General features: G+C 35.4%; 1 protein-coding gene across 7 annotated transcripts in view; it reads left to right on the plus strand.

Annotated features, from left to right (window-relative positions):
• The window catches only part of LOC113050156 (synaptotagmin-2-like), a 46,193-nt gene extending 23,345 nt beyond the window's left edge, over positions 1 to 22,848 (plus strand). For 5 of the 7 annotated variants that reach the window (XM_026212880.1, XM_026212882.1, XM_026212883.1 and 2 more), the window contains 8 exons: positions 10,300 to 10,540; positions 11,419 to 11,579; positions 15,096 to 15,227; positions 16,787 to 16,954; positions 17,897 to 18,064; positions 18,182 to 18,299; positions 18,383 to 18,516; positions 19,347 to 22,848. In XM_026212880.1, coding sequence (XP_026068665.1) covers positions 10,327 to 10,540; positions 11,419 to 11,579; positions 15,096 to 15,227; positions 16,787 to 16,954; positions 17,897 to 18,064; positions 18,182 to 18,299; positions 18,383 to 18,516; positions 19,347 to 19,562 — 1,311 coding nt within the window. In that variant the 5' untranslated portion in view covers positions 10,300 to 10,326 and the 3' untranslated portion in view covers positions 19,563 to 22,848. Of the gene's footprint in view, positions 1 to 5,269; positions 5,638 to 10,299; positions 10,541 to 11,418; positions 11,580 to 15,095; positions 15,228 to 16,786; positions 16,955 to 17,896; positions 18,065 to 18,181; positions 18,300 to 18,382; positions 18,517 to 19,346 lie in introns of those variants that run through there. The other 2 variants (XM_026212884.1, XM_026212885.1) reach the window with 2 other exon arrangements.
• Positions 22,849 to 23,179: the final 331 nt, after the last annotated feature.

A 23,179-nucleotide genomic window follows, 5' to 3' on the forward strand; every position in this document is an offset into this window, starting at 1 on the left:
CTATTAAAAATAAAACATGGGAGAAGTGTTGTGTGATTATTCCTTAAAAAAATATGTTAGTTTCATTTTAGTAGTAGTAGTGGGCTATGTACATTCTGCTGAACAATAGTAATAGATTTCTGGCAAATACTTTTACTTTGACGGGTTTACCTTTACAGTTCTGTGTATGTGATACTACAGTCTATGATGTGATATGAGCTAGTTTTACTCAAATCAAACGGTCAGATGCTCATGAAGTGACTCTCAGTGCAGTTCTGGAGATGTTGTTCATGTGTTCACGTCTTTGAGTAGATCAGTGCGAGCGGCACGCGCGCTTCCGTGTGTTTAATGAATGCTTCTGCACCATTCATTAACACAGACACGCAGAACACACAGGATTCATATTTAAATAGACTTTTCTGGGTTATGGAGCCAGTTGTCCTTTTTTTTTTTAAGACTTTTTTTTTATACTAGTTCTGTACACGCAAGGGGAGGGGGGACAAAAGCAAGGAGGCAGGGGGCGAGCACAGCACAGAGAAGGCAAACAAACAAAGTGGCGGAATCAGAATTAAATATAAACAATATATCGATATATACGATGTCAAAATCCATATCGTGTTTAAAAAATATCTCGATATATTTTAAATATCGAGATATCACCCACCCCTAAATACTAAGTAGATAAAGAACAATGTCCCATCTTTTACTTAGTAGGGCCCTATGATTTCTTTGATGCAAAAAACATGGAATCGCGGAAGCCAGTCATAAATACGGAATTTATTGTTTAACACGGAAGAAGCAGTCTTAAGTTGCTGGGGTATATTTTTAGCATATCCAAAAATAAACCAAAATTATAAATGTTTCTTTTATGCCAAAAATCATTAGGATATTAAGGAAGGGTCATGTTCCATGAAGATATTTTGTGAATTTCCTACAGTAAATATATAAAAACTTAATTTTTGATTAGTAATATGCATTGCTAAGAGATACTTTGGGCAAATTCAAAGGCGATTTTCTCAGTATTTAGATTTTTTTGCACCCTCAGATTCCAAATTTTCAAATAGTTGTATCTTGGCCAAATATTGTCCTAATAAACAATACATCAATTGAAACTTATTTATTCAGCTTTCAGATTAGTCAATAGTCAAACACAATATACAATATTAAACAATTAATTATTGAGTTTTTGACTGTCTTCGTTTGTATGTAGGCCTAGGCAATTTATATATTTACAATACTTACTAAAATATAATTTATATTATTTTATTGCTTTTGTATTTGTTGTTTTAAGAGTTAAAAAAAATTTGGTCGTTCTTAATGCAAATGTACAACCGGCAAGTTGGTCGGACTAAAAGCAAAAAAAAAAAAAAAATTATTATATCTGTCCTAAATTGACAGGGTAGGTCGGGTTACGGCAGACAAGAATATTTTTAAGGATGGCCTCATGTATTGTTAAATTGTTAAATACCCTGCCTCCACTACATAGGCCTATGCTTTTCACATCATTATAAGTGTTAGATCACCACATATAATTTATCATTGCAAAAAATGATGCTACATATGCAACATCTGTCTAAACACTAAAATAAGTACAGAACTGTGCAGGATATCTTCGTGGAAGTTTTGCTGCAATATCCATGCATCATATGTCTCATGGGCCTGAAGGAATGCTAAATGTTTTATTAGTAGTGCTGGTTGGGGCAACATTCGATGGTTATAGATTTGAACAAAGCCCTACCAATAAGTTTTACAGTTTTTTGTGTTGTGTTGGTATCATTTGTTCTACAGTGTAAATTTCATACGATTCTCCTTTGCCTCTTTTTTGCGTACTTTATGAAACGCAGGTAGATACTGTTTCAACTGTTTTTGGTAGTATAATCATGGTAGGGCTTGATGCCTGAACCAGAAAATTCACTGCCTAAGGGCTTCTGAAATAAACAAATTATATAAATCAATTCAGCTGAACTGAATGTAATTGCCTTTGTGAGTATGATGGATGAAAAGCATATTGTTTCTGCTTTCCCTATGAGAAGTTTGGAAGTTTTGTGCACACTCACACACAACTACAGCTCACTTTGGACCTTTGTTTAACATTGGTCCTTTTTTATTAATCTAATGTAATGCAATACTTAACTTTAATTTTAACATGTACATTTTATGCGATATTAATGTTCATTATTCAAAAAGTTCTCACCTCTTTCGAATGCATTTTTAAATCTATTACACAGACTTCTGGTGATTTGTGATTTGTTATATGCAACAAAAAAGAAGTTGAGTTAGAAAGTGAGATTTGTTACAGTTTGTGTCTCCAACTTTGTAATGCCATAATTAAGAAAACATCCTATTCAACATGGCAGACTGTATGGGGCGTCTCAGTCGTTCTTCCCCACCTTGTGTCTGATTGAACACATCACCCAAATGATCCAGCGCAGCCATAAATCCACCCAGTTTGGGATAGCCTTTCTGTTTCACCATATAAATCATGTAACAATCAGTGACAGAGGTTCTGTCGCAGTGACAAAGGTTTTTTTTTGTCTTGGTCATGAATGGAAATGTGGTTTTATCGAGTGAACCATGAGAGCAGAAAAATCTGGTGCATTGTGATTTGTAAATTCAGTTCAATTATTGACTATATTAGACCTGCACTGAACAGATTATTTCCTATAGAATTATGCCGTTTTTCCACCACAATGATTGCAAAAATGAGAAAGAGTGCCAAATCTGATGTAATTGTACTCTATCAGCTTAAGTGCAAAGTCGTTTCATGACCAAATAACTGGACAATGGTCAACTGTGTGATGTAACTATACCTCGCTATCTTGAATGGAATTAAAGATAGCACTTGAAACTGTGACACTTACTGTTAATTCATGAAGTCACGTCTTCCTATGAAATAACACGCTTCTTTCGAGCTAAAATTGGGACATTTTGTACAATTTTGGGTTAATTAGATGGACCCGAGCTGGTAGATGCATGTATCGTTGTCTATATAGGTCAGTGCTTGGGCTGGATGTAGGTTAGATTATTGTCAGGAAATTCATGTCTTCCATCAGGGACTTGAAAGCCTGACGTAATGATCTTCATAATGTCTACACTGATAATTGAGGGTTATTGTATTTCCTGACATTTAATGGCCTTCATTAACCGTTGAGTAAATCTTCATGAATTTAATACTGACTCATTCATATTGGTGATTCAGCTTTGGTGCACATACATCAGGCTTCATAGAAAAGCAGTACCTGGAAGTGCTGCTCAGTTTGGATGTGTTAAGACCTCTGAATCGGGGATGACAGACCCCATCTTGCAGAGGCCGGACAGTCTGTGTTATTAATGCATGGACCCAGGCCACCTCAGCACTTATTACATGCATATAGGATTTCCCCAAAAACAATGAACTGAGGTTTTATAAAGTGGTAATAATGTTAATAATGCTAAATATTGTCCAATATGTGATATTTGAAAAAGACATTAACACACAAAATTGCATTTTTCTTGTAGACAAATACAGGCATTTATTAATTAATTATATTTTTAATGGCTGATATCAATAGTGTAATCTAGAGAAAGTGGCTAATAACCTATAGCTATGGTTTTAACAGAGAAATACCCACAGAAAACCACTGAAACTAAATGGACACTTGACTTACACAATATTCACTATAATGCTTTCAAAACTCATATTATCATTTATTATATTTATTATAATCTTACTTGTAGTACTTAAACCTTATTTCACTTCTAATTTCTGTTTTTTTAAATTCAGTTTGAATTTAATATTTTTATTTGTTTTGTTTCAGGTTTAAATTTACTTATATAATCTTTAAATTATATTTCTCTCTAGTTCATGTCATTGGCTTTAAAAAAAACTGTATCATGTGACCTCTGATATGTGCATTTGCTGGTTTTGTTTGTCTCTAATGTTCATCAGTGCTAACAGTGCTCTATTCCCTCTGTGCTCTAGCCAGGGCTTTTTTCCCATCTCTCTCTCTCTCTCTTTCTTTCTGTCTCCCTCTCTTTCTCCCTCTCTCTCTCGCCCCGCTGTTGTTCATTTCTCTGAATAATCAGTATTGACATCAGCTCTATTGCTGCGCTGTCAGCTCTCTATTGTGGGAGATCACAGGGCAATGCAGCCTACTGGGCAATGAATCTTTCATCCATCTATATTTATTTATATTTTTCATTAATTATCTTTCCTATTGTCTGGAACACTTCTGCACAGCACAGGATCTGATTAGTAGTGGTGTTGGCTATTGCTATAACTGCTCATGGTACATAGGGATTTGAATGTTAATCTCGGCATGTAACTCATCCTGTTTGTTTTACAGCCATGAATGACACCTCAGATTGTGCAGTTTGTTGACAAGAGGTGTGCTGTTGTTTTTTGAAGAGATCAGTAAAATGTTTGGCTAGCAGATGATAATATTGGCAAAAAAATTCCATAGAAACACATTGAAAATGTGACAAGTCGTATCGAGTGACAAGAATATTACAGATACCTTTTTTCATGCAAGACAGTAAGGCACCACCTAGCAACCAGAACACATCTCTCCACAGCACCCTAGCATCATGGTTGTGAGTGATGAGTTTTGCACAGAAAAGCAACAATCATTCTAGCAACCACCCACAACTCCCAGCATCATAGCAGTGAGATTTGCACATGAAAGTGCCACTCAACAATGTAAAATGTAATTATGCAATACAATATAAAAGCTAGTTTATTTACTAGTTTATTTATTAGTTTAATAGTAAAAAATTCTTGACTAGCATTCAGCCATCAAAATCAGTTTGCCCCAGGAGCAGTTTGTGCTTTAAAATGTGACAGAACACAGCATTCCTAGCTCCCATCGAGGATTGCAGTTGATTAAACACTGCACTTAATTTCTTTAATTCAGAAATAACAACTTATAAAAGCTCATACCAGCACTGCAGCCCTCATCCAAAAAAATTCAGACTAGCTGTAACCGTGGCTATTTTTATGAATATTTCCATAACAATGTGACCCATAATGTGAAGCCGTCTGGCAAAATGTCACATAGTTGACAGTAACCATAGGTAGATTTCTTCATTGTGTTTCTCCTCTCAGGATTGTGCACTGCACATCTCCTGGTTTATTACGGACCGGCCTCTAGAGAATTGCATGAGAAATTGGATCGTATTGTTTTGTTATTCTGTTTTTCCCTCCTACATGCAGCACAAGTTTCTCTGCACACCTGGACAGTTTCCCCCTGACATTTCAGCAGCCAATCCCGCTCAGTCTCCCCGAGGAGGGGACGATTTTACATATTGATCCGTGGAGATTGTCCTCCACTAGCGGTTCAGGGCGTAGCACACTGCATTCGGCCGAGTGTGAGCAGAATCCATAATGAGAGAGAGACAACGAGAGAACAGGAGGAGAGATAGTAACGCTAACAGGACAGAAGAACAGAAGACAGTTCAGAGGTAGCGATAAAGCGACCGTGAGGTAAAGTTGAAAGAGGGAGGTTTGTATCTAATGAAAGAGAGGGGACTGTGCAGCAGCGAGACTCAGACTGTACTGCAGTGAGGGGGACTGCAGCTCGTGTGGATGCGTGTGAGATCGTGGGATGCTCCTGAGAAGCGTTCTGCTGCTCTCCTGTCTTTGATGGGTGGCTTCATTAGGGAGGACAGAACTATCGCCTGGTAAGGGCTTTCCCATTTCTGCAAGACCCCACCCTCCCGATCGACTCCATCTGAAAAACATGCAAACATTTTTCATGCTGTTTAATAGTTGTTTTCGTTTTGCCTGCTGCATCATAAAGAGTTTGCATGAACTCCTTGATTTCAGAAGCAGGACATGAATGATTGAAGCCCTGAAGATCAAGTTTCTTAATGTAGAATCTTTTGTTCAAGATGTACAGAAACCCACAAAGACATTAGCCATGTCAATTACTTGTCTTAATGTATTTATATTCATATATTTGAGACTGAAAGTAGTTTTTGCTTTGCTGAAATTATTTCCATATAGTCCCAGACTGGTTTATGTTAGTGCTGGTTTAGCTAATTAATTACTAAATTTGCTAAGGTTTTGTTAAATTTAGCTGTATTAAACTTTTGAAAGATACCATATAGTTACAGTTTGTCACGTATTGACACTGCTGTAAAGTTATATTATATTCTTTCCACAAAGTTTATGTTGCATATTTCCTCAATGTTTTTTATGTTTTCTGTACAGTTGGTCATGGACTGATACTGCTGTTTGTTTGTTTTTTGTATGTCCCTAAAAGTCATGTCGAACAATCTTTTCCTTGTCTAAGTAGGCCAACTCTACATATGGTAGTGAGCTGCTGTGCTGGTTATTTCAGATGGGTAGTGTTGCTTTGCTGGGTGGTTGGACTGGTTATTGATTTTTCTATAATCTAGCACTTTTCATGATTTGCAGGACTTTCCGTCACCGATCTCCTCAGGAGAAAACACATTCCAGATGTTCTCCAGAAACAGTGTTTCATTGAGATGCAGTGAAGAGTTTAAAATCTCTGAGATAGGTGGGCTCTTCAGTACAGAAGGCATTGCCAATGGTGAAAAGATACTGTAAATGGATGTTATCAGGGTTGTGTTAGGATAGCTGTCGTGCCAGTGAAGCAGAGGTCACTGTCAGTCTCCATTTATGAGACGAGATGTTCATAAAGCTCTCTGGTCGTGTAGGGATGTTTCTCAGGAGAATGCAAATGCTAACAGGGTCTTTAAGGCAGTTAAGAAGTACATCAATTAACAGCATATCATTGACAGAGCACAAAAAGGTCAGTGTTTGTAGTTTGATCTTCACATATAATTTGATTTGCCTTACGGTAGATACAATTTCTAATCTAATTGATTACCTTATGGATTTGTTTCTCTGATTTTTCCACACCAACAGAAGCAAAATCTCACTCTGCACTCTCTAATTTCTGCTGTTTCCAGATCAGTCCGTCGCAGACACACATAATCAGGGTGAAACCCAGTGTCCAGACTAACCGCATATCCCAGTTCTCCACAGTTCAGACAGATCACATCTCCAGACCAAACATATTAGTATAGATTTACATGCACATATCAAGCTTCTGGCAGTGCATTCATGCTATAACTTATATCAGTATCTGTCTTTCCCGGACTTGTATTTATGGATGAAGGGATCGATAGACAGATTTGATCAAATAGTATATATTAAAAGTTTGTGACTATCCAGATCAAAGCCTATAAACATTTTTTTTATATATATATATTAAAATATACAATTTTAATATACAATCAAATAGTTTAGTCCTTAAATATATTAAAGGTCTGTGACTGTTAATCAAAACTTATAAAAAAAAAAATGTAAAATACTAATATGTAATAAGATTTAAAAATAATTTATTAATAAGTATATTAGTATATTTAATGTTATGATATAAAAATGTGTGTGTGTGTATATATATATAAAATTATATTTAATATATAATTTTTAATACATAATATTTTATGCATTAAAATATATACAAGTTTGTGACTATTAGTAAATAATTTTGTTTTTTAGAGTATATATATATATATATATATATATATATATATATATATATATATATATATATATATATATATATATATATATGCGTACACACACATACATATATATAATGTAAAACAGTAAAATAAATATTTAAATATATAAATAATATCTTATTATTATATGTTCTGTATATGTGTGTATACAGTATGTTTATGTAATATATGTTTTTTTTTTTTTTTTTTGCTTTGATTTAAAGTTTGATATATTGTAATTAATCACAGAGCTTAAGAGCTTGTTTTAATAAAAATTCAAATTGGGACAATGGCCAAGCCCCCCCAGACTAATCAGAAGCCCCTTAAACACACCAGCCTTGGCTAGAGTCCTCATGTCTATCAGGGTGTGAGCGTATGAAGGGTTTCATCACATGCCCGACTCTTGGGGAATAGAGATTTTGACACAGCGTTGTCAGCCAATAAAGCAGCTCTGAGCGCAAATGGCAGCGGCACGCAGCAGGTGAGCTCTGCAACGGTGGAGAGCAGCGGATAGATGTCGAGCTACTCCAGAAAATCAATGCAACCCCTCAAACGCTGGTCAAATCAGTGATTGCCTCCTAAATAGTGCAGATTGGTTTTGCGTGTATTGAAGAGTGGAGGCTGAGGATCTTGTCATTTTGAAGATTTATCCAGCATGGATTGGAAGGGAGATTTGCATTTGTTAAATCAAACCCATTTGATTCTTTCAGAGAAGAACAGAGTACAAATGATAGTCAATAGCTGGCTTTGTTTAGATTGGTATTGATTAGTATTTATGGTTGCTTGTTGGCAGTTGGCGGGGAAAGAGGCAATCTTAGAAAGTTTTTCTTAAGCATAGCTCAGATACATGAGCAAAACACTGAAAATCCTGGAAAGCAGAAGCCAGTGCTGTAACACAGACCATATATAAAGTCTACATTTCAGCTGAATGAAGAAACACTCACATATAAACAAATCACCTGCGTCAGTCATAGAAAATCCCATATTACTCAACCACTGATAGTAAGTATGCATTTTCTCATTCAAACTTGCAGAAGACATTTTGTCAATTTACAACCAATTATTTTTTTTAACACTTTAATAATCTACACCTTCTGAGTGGTGTGATTTCATTGACAATTTGCCTAGAAACTCTTTGCTTAATCAAAAGTCTAATTTTCAGTTCTTATTCTGTTTTCATTTGCATTGTCAGCTGACATTCAGTTAGTTACACGTTTATTTGTAGAGCACTTTTCACGATACAAATCTTCAGCTTCACAGAAAATGAAAGTTTCTGCATTACATTTAGGAGTAGATTTACAGTAGAGACTGACTATGTCAAGGTGATGTCTATATGGCAGATATGTACGGGGAAAAAATCATGCAGTTTAGCATGTGTTTTTAAGACTCCTAATTGCATTCAATATCTATACGTCTTTACAAAATTTTGCCAAAGTCATGTTATTTAGTTAATGTTTATTTATTGCTGTCTGTCCACCAGTTTGCGCCAGTTTCTAGATTCAAACCTCTTTATTAATCCACATTTTAATCTCCATATAGTACATATCAGAGCTCCTTCTTAAGAGTTCTTGTGATTTGTCCTGCTGTTTAATTTGATTTTAAATATTGTCTAGCCCAATGTACAACCTGCCAGCAGAGCTCCCCTCATTTAAACTTATAAGTTTTCATTCACAAGGTTGTGCAAAGCTATCTGCAGTGACAGCAGATATTATCTGACATTTTGGAGGTAGATGCTGCAGTGAATGTGAATTCTCTCTGATTTCTGTTGCACACAAGGATGTTGTAAGCAATACGAGGAATAATGTCTTTTTTATAAACTGAAGGAAAATTTGTGCAAAATTTACTGGAACCAGAACAAGTTGAAAGCACTGAGGCGTCCCAGGACAAACTGTGTCATGTTTTGTCCTGTAGTGTTCTGTTTATTTTGCACAGCATCCTTTGAAGTCTGTGTAAAGGCAATTCAGAGAATTTTTTCTGAACACATTATAAATGTATAGCTGAAAACACATTACAAAGACTATGAACTATGTTGTACTGAATTGTGGAGTTAGGCCGTTAGATAGGTTTTCACTATTTTCGTGTTCAGGGGGACTCCCTCCCTCCTTGGGACGCCCTCTTACTAACATAGACTTCATTCCCCATAATCCTTTGCACACACTCATCATCTGCACTCATTGTTTGCACCTGTGTCTTGTTGACACTTTCTAATTACTGCAATTCTAAGCTTCGTTTTTTTGGTTTTCTTGCATCTTGTTTCCTGGATTTGTTTCCCTGTCTGTTTTGAATTTACCTGTGCTTGTGTTTTTCGCCCTGTTGTTATTGTTTGGACTGATTGCCCTTGTTACGACCTTTGACTGTTTTTGGACGTTGATTGTGGATTACACATTTAATAAGTACTGTGACTTGTTTCTCATCCTTCATGTACCTTTGTAGTTTTTATGACAGGCTGGGTGGTTAATAAAACATTTTTCTGTGGTGTGACAAACTCAGAACACATATTTAATATAATGTCCTAAAGCTCTGAAACTTTATGTCTCCCATTCATTATTTAATTTTGTTATTAAAAGAGCCGTCCATGTTGCTTCTGAGAGTTCTCAGTCTTGTTTTCTTTTCACTTGTGCTTCTTTGTTATTTATTCAAGACAAAGCCTCTGGTTTGAAGATTCTCATAATAATACATATACTGTCAACATTTTATTTGTTTTTATTTTTAAGCTGCACCCTTCTAACATACAGATGTTCTCATCATCCTTACGACCAAAAAGCATGCCAGACTTCAATATATGACTTCAATAACCTTTTTTAGGGTCCTTGAGTGGTCGAGCCAGATATCATGAAGTGGAACCTCTTCAAAAAGAAGCCAGAAGCCATGGTGGGCCCGGAGCCCACGGGACTCGGCGGCACCCATCCATCACACACCATGACGATGGCCCCCGCCGTCTCCACACCTGCAGACAACTCCACCGAATCTGAGGGACCCGTCAACAAGAATGATGTCTTTGAGGAAATCAAAAGCAAGTTCCTCAATGAGATCGATAAAATCCCATGTAAGTCCTGCTGAGATATTGTACACTCCCACCAGATCAAGAAAATCAATAGCGTATCATTATGCCGAAGATGCTTTATGGATTTTAACACTAGCCAATATGCCTGGCCCCTAGAACAGACCTTATTTCTGATCTACATTAGAAGTGCAATGCAATAAAGAGCAACATAAAGAAATAGTTCACCCAAAAACAAATATTTGCAGAGAATTTACTCAACTTTTAAGCCATCCAAGTTGTAAATACATCTTTTTCTTCATCTGAATGGATTTGGAGAAATTTTGCATCACATCACTTACTCACCAATTGATCCTCTGTAGTCAGAATGAGAGTCCAAACAGCTGATAAAGTGCATCAAGACATTTTTAACTTCAAATCGTTGTTTCTGGCTTAAATACAAATCCTCTATCCAGAGTAATGCTTTCTCCTGTGAAAAATGTAATCTCCTCTGAATCCAATAATAATAAGAATGTATAAATAAATCTTCTGAATCATCTACATCTTGAATGGCCTGAAGGTAAGAACAATTTTTGAAAATATGCTAAATCCTTTAGCATATATATATATATATATATATATATATATATATATATATATATATATATATATATATATATATAGATAGATAGATAGATAGATAGATATAGATAGATATAGATATATAGCCCTTTAATTCAACATGCAATCTTAATTCACTCTATAATTTTTTTTTTTTTTTTTTGCTGAAAACATATTTGCATTGTAACATTGAATTAAAATCTCATAACCCCCCTTTTTGGTTGATACTCACCATATCACCTTCAGGAATCAACCCTTCACACGTTGCTCAGTGACAGCGTCTGAATAAATCTCTTTGATTTTTATCCCATGATGCTCTGCAGTGCCTCCGTGGGCGCTCATCGCCATCGCTGTAGTGGCCGCCCTCCTCATCCTCACCTGCTGCTTCTGTATCATTAAGAAATGCTGCTGTAAGAAGAAGAAGAACAAGAAAGGCAAAAAGGGAAAGGACGGCTTCAACATGAAGAACATGCAGGGGGGAGATGTATGTAACAGAGCGTTCAATAGCATCTAACATGACAGCATTACAGAATGTAGCTAAAACAACTGATGCACACTTTAATCTGTTTGATATTAGAGTTAACACTATGATATTAACTTCTATATTAACTGGGCACATCAACAAAATTAGAGTTGCATCATTAAGAAATGAAAACAAGCCTCAGACCACTTTAGTGTGGGTTGCATTGATTCTGAAGGAGAGTCTGTTATGTTATTAGCTTAGTGGTTTGCTTTATTGTGTTTGTGAGTAATGTGAGTGTTTGGTTTTCTTTGAATCGAAATGGACACTGGATGTTCCAAAACAAGTTTGTTGCTCTTGTAATTTTGATCAGAAAAAGAAAATCATTCTATGAAATGAGTGGCTTTAATTGTGTAATTTCACACACACATACACACACACACACACACACATATATATATATATATATATATATTAGGGTTGGGCAAGTTAACGGGTTATTAACACAGTTTTTTATTATTATGAATGTCCGTTGCTCACTGGCTCTGAATAAACACACAGAAAAATCATGGGTCACAGGAGGGGATGCTCCCGATCAAATTATTAAGTCTAAGCATGAGCATTCAAAAACCTGCCCACTGATATTTTTTACAGAAAAGAAAGCAACAAGCTTGTAATCATGACTTTATAAACTGAAAATAGGAAGTATCCGATAGCACATGCAGAAAAGCACTTGCTCATCGCAGCGGAATGAATCGTTTTGTTAACTTTGTGATTTATTATTATGTGTCATATGGGACGAGATAACACACGTCCCTCATAATATATTGCTTTACAGATCTATCACTTTTGCTGCTCAGAAATATTCATGCAATCATGCAGCACGTATCAGAAGATCTGCACTTTTTCTATAACAAACAATAAAATGTTTTCTATAAAAACTTTAATGTCCTGGCAGTGACACATAGCTTGTTTTATATTTCATTTAATTACATTAAGGTTATAAGTTGAGATTTAGTCTACAATAATTATTTTAACTGCTACTATGTAAAAGGAACACTGCTGTAAAAAGCACCATATTTGTTTAAAGTGTTTGCAAACCAAATGTCATTACACTTTTGTTCATATATAGTAGCAGTAGGCCTTCTTATAAATAAATAAAAAGTGCACAATACACCACTTTTGAATGCGTTATTAGTTTTGTGCATAACAATGCGATCAATTGAAGTAGTGAAGTAAAGGAAGAAAAGTCACTCATTTCATAGTCTGATCCCTAAAAACTTTATTCCAAACCTGTATGCATACAGATTTCTTAAACATGGCAGTGTTTCATTTCTCACAATGGTGCTGTTGGTGTTGTTTCTGTCTTGACTGTCTTTGGTTCTGTTTTATGGTGTGTCGTGAGTTCAACCTCTCCCTTTCTCTCTGCTCTCCTTCCTCCCGCTATATTTCTAATGCGCCGCATTTCTTGACGCTCACGGGCGTCGGCGCTACGGTAGGTGGACGGATGAACGGCACAGATGTTTGGCCGCTGAGTTTGGCTGTTGTTAACTTCCTTGTTTAGAGCCTTTTGTACCTGCTGCTTGACAAAGATATCAATTAAAAACAAAGGAAAGTTACAAATGCAAATGAAAACCCCACTTAATTGGACCACAAATAATCATAATACAATAACAAAGAGTCGTACTTGTGTTGGAGGTATGACTGGGATAACTATTAACTCACTTATGTTATGCAAGATGTTTGGCGTTAGTAAGAGACGAGCCACAAGACTCACAATGAATGCATGTGTTAAAGGGCATGGCTGTTTTAACTGCACTAAAAGTCAAGATGTCTCAACCTTATGCTTGTACGCTTATCATGTAAGCTCTTGTGCTATGATCATACAATCAATTCAGTTTAATATATATTAACAGAAATATATGAAGTACTGGATTCTTTCAAAACGTGTAAAATTTGTTTTTAATATTAGCACATATTGTGCTGTGCCCTTTAATTTGTTGCTATATGGATGTGGTTAGGAACTGACTTGAGACTGACAATTTTTTTGGTGGCACATTAAAATATATATATATAAAATATTTGAATCTGGGGCCATTTGCATAAAAGGTTTCGACTGGTTTTGTTAGATTATCATCTAATGTTTTTTTGGTAGCACTTTATTTTACAGTCCTGTTCCTCATGTACATACTATGTACTTATTATAGTAATTACAATAACTATGTAATAACTAGGCACAAACCCTGAACCTACCCCTAAACCTAACCCTACCCCATGTAGTTACCTTGTGTTACCAGAACTTTCTTAGATAAATACACTGTAAATACACTATAAGTACATGTAAGTACACGTACTGTAAAATAAAGTGCAACCGTTTTTTCTTTAAGACTGGTCATAAAGTTTTTAAACTTTAGTTACATAAAAGCATAATTAGTCTAAGTTAAATCGAAAAAATACGACAGTTTGGTCAAACTCTTACTTAAGTCACTGTCTTAAGCTAGAGTCCGAGTTTATGCAGCTGGACCCAGTTTACAGTCCTCGTTAATTATCTTTAAAAAACTTGGTTAATCTTTGGAGCCCTGAATGAAATTGTCCTGAAGATGTAATGCACAAAAATTCAGTTCATATAGCATTATAATACTTTTATGCATCATCTTTACATAAAGTGAACCCAAAAACTATTTAGACGCTTCAGTCACACTTACAAAAGTCTCAATGTACTGTAATTGCATTAGATAACAAAATATCAAGCCAAGTGGCATTAATATGTTGCTTTCTCATTCTAAGTTTTTCATAATTTCTTTAAAAAATATTCTGTATGTCTGTTATATTTTCATTGGTAACTATGATAATAAAGTTTGTTAATGTTAACAATGAAGACCCTTGTTCTAATGGAATGATTTTCAGACATTTTGAAGTGTGGTTAGTGTCCAAATACTTTTTAAGGCCACTGCACAATGCTGGAATTGTGACCTAATTGTGGAACCAAAAAATGTATTCTGCACATTATAGCTTTCTGGATGATGTTCAAAAACACACAAGAACGACATGTCAGCATTTCATACGCTAAGAATAGCACAAAGCAGTCTGTTCTTCTTTAAAAATTTGCTGTCATCACTCGTTCCCTGGAGTATCACTGATGAACAGTTAAATTTATCATGCAGATGAGAAAACGCTTGCATGCCAAATTATGCATATCAGTAAAAGCTCTTTTGTTTTCCATTTACTACCAAACCTAATTTGAATATAGAGTCAAAACATAATTTTATTAAACTCTGGAAAGCCAAGAAAGCAAACAGAAAAAAAGTGTCACCAATAGAAATTGTGAACTCGAGTCATTTGCAACATCCACCCTGAATGACAACATTACTCCGAGTGTGCTATGGCAGATAACTAGTAGGTCAGGCCAGGTAAAAGCATCTCTCCAACCTTACTGCAACTGACCGGGCCCTGAGCTTGTGGCATGCTTATCGTCAGGAGCCAGATCTGCTTTTATCCCAGACATCGACTTGCTAAAACAATTTGCCATTTGACCCACAGAAACACCAGGATGATGATGATGAAGAAGGAGAAACTGGTTTGACGGAGGAGGAGAAAGAGGAAGAGGAAAAAGAAGTGGAGAAACTTGGAAAGCTTCAGTATTCTTTGGATTACGACTTCCAGGATAATAAGGTAAGAATGTCAGATTAATGAAATTATATAATAGAAAATTATCTGAATCATATCTGCTGAATGAAACCCATGCTAGTTTCATAGTAAATTTGGGGTCTTATTTCAATAATAGCGGCTGTTTTGCTCAAGCACATCACATTTTTTCACCAAAATCATTTTTCAAGCAGTTTTGCTTTGGATAGACATTTGTAATGCAAAGAAGTCTTGTATTATGCCTTAATCAGCAGAAAAAACATCACAAAGCCACGATTCCTGTCTTCCCCTGAGCCAGATTACAACCAATTTGTTCAGTTTTCAGCCCTTTTCCAAATGTATAATTTTATGCTTAATCCTGATTTCAAGGTCAGTGATAGGTCTGCTACATCTGCAGGTGTATTCTACAAACAGCAACATACAATTACAGATTTTGTGAAAAAAGTGTATTTATTACTTTAGAAACGTGTTTTTGCAAGGTTCTTCCCCATTAAATGGAGTATTCCAATGTATTTTCCCAAGTTTTTGCATATTGTAAGTTAAGTGATACCTTTTTGTTGACTGCTTTTGTTATTTTGATATATAAGCTGAGACAGATTTTCATTATATTATTATATAATTTGTATTATGTAAAGAAAAATGTGATATAATGTTTTCATTTATATTTTGAAACTCGCTGTCACCAAATGAGGTAATATAAGGGCTTTATCCTCCTGTCTCATATTAAAATATATTAAGATGCATTTTATGTGATTAAGAATGTATGTGTTGTTGGAGTAATTAATGGAATCTTAAGAATCCAGCATGTTTGTGTTTGTACCAACATGAGGCTGAGTAAACAATGACAGATTTATTTATTTTTTCGGGGACTGTTCCTTTAACTAGTATATCTCTTTAAAGTTCCCTGTGTGATGGTCTTGGAGAGAGTTTGTGCTCCTACAGTGCTGTATCTTTTACTAATGTAGGTGAAGTTGCTTACGGCTCACCAAAATTAGTTTAAACAAGTGTTAATTAGTGAACCGATATTCTTACTATGTGTTTTATTGAATTTTCATTTCAGCATCATTCCTCCAGTCTTCAGTGTCACATGATCTTCAGAAATCATTCTAATATGATGATTTGCGGCTCAAGAAACATTTCTCATTTTCATTGTTTAAAACAGTTGTGCTGCTTCATATTTTTGTGAAAAACAGTTTTTCAGTATTTCAGGCACAACAATATTTAATTTGAAATATACTTTTTTTCAACATTATAAAAAAAAAAAAAAAAACATACAAATAAAAAAAAACCTTCACTGTCCCCAAACTTTTGAACGGTAGTGAATTATTTCAGTTTAAATTAATGCATAAAGCCTGACAGGCATTTCACAACCCTTTCTGTACTGTTATTTATAGTATGACAGCATATCTCAAAGAAAAATTTTAGTGTAAATTTCTACAGAAAAATATTATTTGCTCTTCATTTAATCTCATTTAAAATATACCAAAGAGATCTCTTTAGGGGATTTAAATGATTTCTACAAGAAATTCTTTCCAGTCACTGTATCTCTTCTCTTGCTTCTATTTGGCCTTTGTTTTTATCCACAGCTGACCGTGGGAATCTTGCAATGTGCCGATCTGATTTCCATGGACTCTGGTGGAACATCCGACCCTTACGTTAGAGTCTTCATCCTTCCAGACAAGAAGAAGAAGTTTGACACTAAGGTGCACAAAAAGACCCTCAACCCAGTGTTCAATGAGACCTTCGTCTTTAAGGTAAGACCTTTACCATTTTAAAATGACTTATTGTTATGTCAGTCTTTCTGTTAGTCAAATATTGCTGCATAAAGCATATCCATTTATAAAATTATCCTTAAGATACATACATTTGACGCAATAGCCAAAAATACATTGTATGGGTCAAAATTATTGATTTTTATTTAATGCCAAAAAGCTTTCAGATGATTGTTTAAATCTAAATTTAGAAAAATTGTGGTCCAGGGTCACATATATTCTAAATTAGTCAAATAAATGATTTCTCAAAAAAAAAAAAAAAAAAAAAAAAAAAAAAATATATATATATATATATATATATATATATATATATATATATATATATATATATATATATATAATGATGTGCCTCGAGTGATGTTGCTCTGTCATTAGTGTTCATTAGCTGTTTTCTGCAACACCAGCGTTTTGGTCTTAATGCTTCCAGCAGCTTCTGAATGAGCTTTAGTTTCCCAGAGTCAGTAATGAGCTCCGGGGGGGCCGAGCATCCTCTGGTGGACACTGTTAGAGCTCTAATAGTCTCACTCTGAGAAAAGTGATCTAGGACAGGGACAGCTGGCCATCTTCAAAGCCCCGGACTTACGATGAGAACCCTGACTGTGTTTCTAAAAATAGATCGGTCGTATCTGCATAATGTATGGGCGAGACAAAGACAAGAGATGCAAATACTGTGAAAAATTAGTATAAGAACACTGTAAAATCAACTGTAAACTATCTATCTATCTATCTATCTATCTATCTATCTATCTATCTATCTGTCTGTCGATGGCAGAACTAAGCAAAAACATCTTGCATCTCCTATATATAACAACCCTCAAAGGACAACATGTTCTGTGCTCAGATTTATAGCTCAGCTCTGCAAAAAATATTAGAAACTCCTTTATACATATTTATGTCGATTTTTCTCAATGGTTTGCATGTTAGATCCCGTACCAGGAGCTGGGTGGGAAGACGCTGGTCATGTCTGTGTATGACTACGACCGTTTCTCCAAGCACGACATCATCGGTGAGGTCAAGCTACCCATGAACACTTTGGATCTGGGTCAGCCGATCGAGGAGTGGAGAGACCTGGACAGTGCTGAGAAAGAGGAGGTGATTATTAGATGATCTAATATTATGATCTATTTTTTAACTGGTTCGAGACGGATTTAAAAAGAAAGCTTGCAGATCAGTAACTTCAAATCATATATTGATATCTTTTCCATACAGCCGGAGAAGCTTGGCGACATCTGCATCTCTCTGCGTTACGTTCCTACTGCGGGCAAACTGACCGTTTGCATCCTCGAAGCCAAGAACCTGAAGAAGATGGACGTGGGTGGCCTGTCTGGTGAGAAACAAGCTGAAATATACGAGACCAGCAAGATACGTTTCATGTCTGATGCAATTAACTCGACATTTGACCTCTTGCAGACCCTTATGTGAAGATCCAGCTGTTGCAGAACGGCAAGCGTCTAAAGAAGAAGAAGACTACGGTGAAGAAGAACACACTGAACCCGTACTACAATGAGTCCTTCAGCTTTGAGATCCCTCTGGAGCAGATGCAGGTAGATTCTGAATTATTATCTATTTGAAAAAGTCACATCACATCACATAGTAGTACATAAGACATTTTCAAACTCATCATTGCTTTTCTGTACATTTTTCTGAGCAACACCAAGACGGAAAAAAATTATAATAAATAAAAGTCAAGGAAAAAATTCAACATATAAGTAAATAAATAAAAATAACAAAATCACAATATTTTAGTTTAGAAAGAAGAGTGAAGATACATCATAATTATGAAATTCTGACACATTTCTGTTGCGATGCTACATCATTTTTTTAAATATTTTTACTATTGACAAAGTATAATTAATAACTTCTATAAATGTATACACAGTTGGTGTCACAGACTGTAAACCAATTGTTTGTAATTGCTTTCTTAGAAGCAGGTAACACTATTTAAATAAATATTGTTAATATGTAACATTTTGAGATGTAAATCCCAAAGAAAGTACCTCGAATGTCAATGGAAATGTAATATCCAAAACATATTTTTTTACATTTCATGGACATTCAGTTTTATTACAACTCCAAAACTATGGTAATGATTAGCTTTTAAATGTCCACATTGTTTCCACCTGAATCAATCTTCTGAAAAATAAAACTACAGTTCTCTCAAATGATGTTATACCAGAATAATGATTGATGATTAATGATTTTCTTTAATGGTTAATGATTTTTGAACATACAGTAAAAATAGAGACAGTTTTAAACAACTGTTTTCAATTTGAATATATTTTGAACAGTAGTTGATGCAGTTTTTTACTTCCAGATTTTATAATACAGTAGAATTACTTTGGCTAAATGATTTTCTGTGTTCATTTTTCTCTAGAAAATCCTTGTGGCGGTGACGGTCTTCGACTATGATAAGATCGGTAAAAACGATGCCATCGGGAAGATCTTCATTGGCAGCAAAGCCTCAGGCACGGCGCTCAAGCACTGGTCTGACATGCTGGCCAACCCACGCCGTCCCATCGCCCAATGGCATCCCCTCCAACCAGAGGAAGACATCGACGGTGCTCTGGCTGCTCTTAATGCCAAGAAGTAACTTCTCACATCTCAGCCTGACTAACCAACTAACTAACCAACCTGCCACTGCATGACACCCTACACTCATCCATACGCGCTCTGCCAATTTGTTTCGCATAATCACCAACAAAAATATTCTAAAGAATATACTTGAAAAGATAAACAATATCACATGTTCGCCACATAGAATAAACCAAGGCAAATAACATTGTGCACCTAAATAGTGAAAGCAAAAGGACAGTAGAGGTAGAGTGATATTTTTCACACAGTTTTCTACTTTGTAGTCCAATTTGCCAGCCAACTACACAATACCAAAATAGTAAAAAAAAAAAACAACAATGAAAGTGCACAAAATAAATCAGTTAACAAACAAACCATTTGCCTACAACTAGTTAACTGGATTAAATGTTACAGAGGCTTTTATTTCATTCCATGAACAGGAAGGAATTTGTTTCAGGATCTTGTTTGTTCGATATATTGGTGAGGTGGATTTTTGTGCCTAATCATAAGGTACGTTGCAAATAATGGTACGTTTGTGTTGCAAATATCTACACATTTGCACTTTTTCACAGCAATGTTCAGGTTCACTTAAACATCCCAGGAGAAGAAAGTGGTGTAAGACAGATTTGTTTACATTGTCAATAAGTAAATTAGGCCTTTGGGCCATAAGACACGTCGAAACATATTGCATTTGCATATATGTGCCCAAAAGAAAGAGGATTCAGGTCTATGGTTTTGTAATAGTGCAGTTAGATAGGACTATATTAATAAAATCCTAATAATTCATGAAATGTTGCAATAAACATTCAACACGAGTCAAGCATGGTTTATACAATCAGTGTAAAGTTATAGACAGACACAAACAGTCTCTTTTACTGTAATGCTGCTATTACAGTGCCAAATCCAGACTTCTCACATTTAGAAGATCCCATCTGGCCAAACCTGACATGCACTAAAGCTGGCTGTGAATGTATCGTGGGATCATACAAAAGAAATTTGCACTCGGTCAGTGTGTCCTTGAGAGTTGTGTGTTCATGATCTCGGCTTGTTTCACATACATTTGAATTCCTGGTTGACTTCACTGCCACCTTTGTTCAGAGCTCAAACTTAAAGTTCATTCCGTAAACTCCACTCTCCGAGCTGCCAATGTATTAACTGGAACAGAATAGTAAGTGGCACTTAACTAGACGAAATAAAGTAATCCGAAGCATTCAGCTCCACTCTTCATCCCCAGTGATGCTTGTGTATATATGCATTGATCAGATTGGTTTTTACAGCATGTACCTATAAATTGATGTACATAGAAGCATGTTTTAAAGATAGAGCATAATTATATTGTGTACGTGTGGCATTTGTCATTTTGATAATAAAATGTAGAGGAAAGAAAATTAAGGCACATTTTATGAAATTTCCCTGAAAGGGCGTAAGATATTTAAAAATATATTAATATAGAGTTTTTAAAAATACTTTTGAATTTGCAAAAGAATTAAGAGCTGTGTGTAACGTGAGTGTTAGACTCATGCTTGTGGTGTCAGTTTATGTTCATTTGCATTTATTTACCTTTTTTGTCCAGTCAACGTGTATTTGTCAAGTTTCTGTGTGTATTTGTCCTGTTGATGTGAAAATAAGAAATAAAAATGTTCAGGTTGTGAATTTATAGGAATGTCTTGTTAGGGTGAATTTCACAAGAACATGTCTGGGTTACATTTCACCACAAAACCAGAAGACACAAATAAAGTGTATTTTTCATTAAGAAATGTTTAGGACCATTTTATTTTATTATTATTTTATTTTATTGCTTTGCATTGCATCATAATGATAATTCTGTGGAAAAATATGCTTAATTTTTATGATGAAATGCAAAAAAGTAATAATGGTCCTAAAATAAGCTTCATTTTCTCCCTGTGGAATATATATATATTTTTCTTTTTTTCTTTTGATTTTGCGGTGAAAATGACCCGAATGTTGTTTCATGAGATTCACCTGTTAATGTACAGTGTGTAAAACCACTTGCTGAAACTAGAAGCCATATGCATGGGCCCTTGCAAGAGCTCATCGTTTTCGGACAAAAACAAACACCTCAACAGAAACCAATAATAATAACTTTCACCCATTTTGAGTCAAAATGATGTGTGAGAAACTGTCTGTTCAAAGATGGTTTTGGTTTTATAATTCTTAACAATAATTTAAAGGATATTGCCAGGTATGAAAGTGATGCCCTCATGTTTATAATACAACAACTGGAGTCATTTGAGATCACATAATAAACTGCATATTCACATAATTGCTTGCAAATAAATTAAGAGATGTATTATCATAATTATGGTGATGCAAATGTACAGTAGCATGACTTTATTATGCAATATGTGAAATTGACAACCAGCCAAATAGATATGAGGTTTATTTGTCAAATTAATTTGGGATCAGTTTGCATATGATTTTCACATGATTGATCCTTCGTTTTCTTAATTTTATGAAATGACTGATCAAATGGCACCTCTAAAGTATTTTATTTTGACAGGGGCAGCTGATTATTTTCTGAATCAAAACATAGAGAGGCCAAGATGGATTATAATGAATAAACATGGTCTTTTAGTGGCCATTCAGATGTGTTCTCATATTTATTGTTTTAATTCCTTCAATGAATGCTCGGTCTGTTGTATGTAATCATTTATTTTCTATGACTTTCTGTTCAGTTGAACAGCCTTAGACCATCTACTTAAGAGTGTTTGTCCGCTTCTGTGTGTTGTACTTTGCAATAGGACCAATGTAGATTAAAAAGCCTCAGTGTTCTGCTTCTGTGGATGTGAATCAAGCTGCAGGGCTCTCGTGTTCCTCTGCAGAGCAAGCAACAAAATCCCAGTCTTCCCTGGGACACTGTGGATGCCAGTCGACTGGCCCCCTTCCCTCTCTGTGTTAAGACAGTTTTCCATTCATTGCATTCTAATATAAACCATGCAGTCACAAAGACCTTCAATACTGCCAACATCTCAGCTTACTAGCATCTAAAACCCCCTGTCCATCCCATCTAAAGACTCTCCCAAAGAACTGATGCCTTCCTTTTGCATTCGTCCTGTGTGGAGGTTCCGGTGTTTTGTGGATGCTTTGAAATCCCCTTCTACAAATGAAAACATCGGCCAGTGAAGAAGAAGAAAAAAAAAGAAAGCCTTTCTTCTGGCTACTGGTGTAGCTTCTTTTCATCCTGTACATCCACTGTGAACACCTCCATGAAAGTAGAACGTCTACACGCAGATTTCTCCATGAGTTATTGATTAGTTAATCGTAGGAAATAAACATCTTTTAAATATATTGTTTGTTTGGAGTGGTATGTCAGTCCTTGAAATGAAACCTCTGATGAGTGGCTGAATGATTACTATGTTCATCTAGCATCTAGCAAGTTACTCTGATTCTTTTAAGAATACTATATTTTAACCAGAACAACATGTTTGTCATATCTAGGCATGTTTTTTATACTGCAAGCTCACTCACTGATGTATGCTCTCGCTAATTATTTTTTCAGTGGTAATCGGTGGATTTTGGTTCGCTGTGATTGGTCCATCCTGACCTGTGCTGAGAAATGTATGAGGTACCACGTGACAAAATCCATCCACTTTAGCAGCGCGCTGAACGATATTA

This window comes from Carassius auratus, chromosome 31, assembly GCF_003368295.1.
Source record: "Carassius auratus strain Wakin chromosome 31, ASM336829v1, whole genome shotgun sequence".
Lineage (NCBI taxonomy): Eukaryota > Metazoa > Chordata > Actinopteri > Cypriniformes > Cyprinidae > Carassius > Carassius auratus.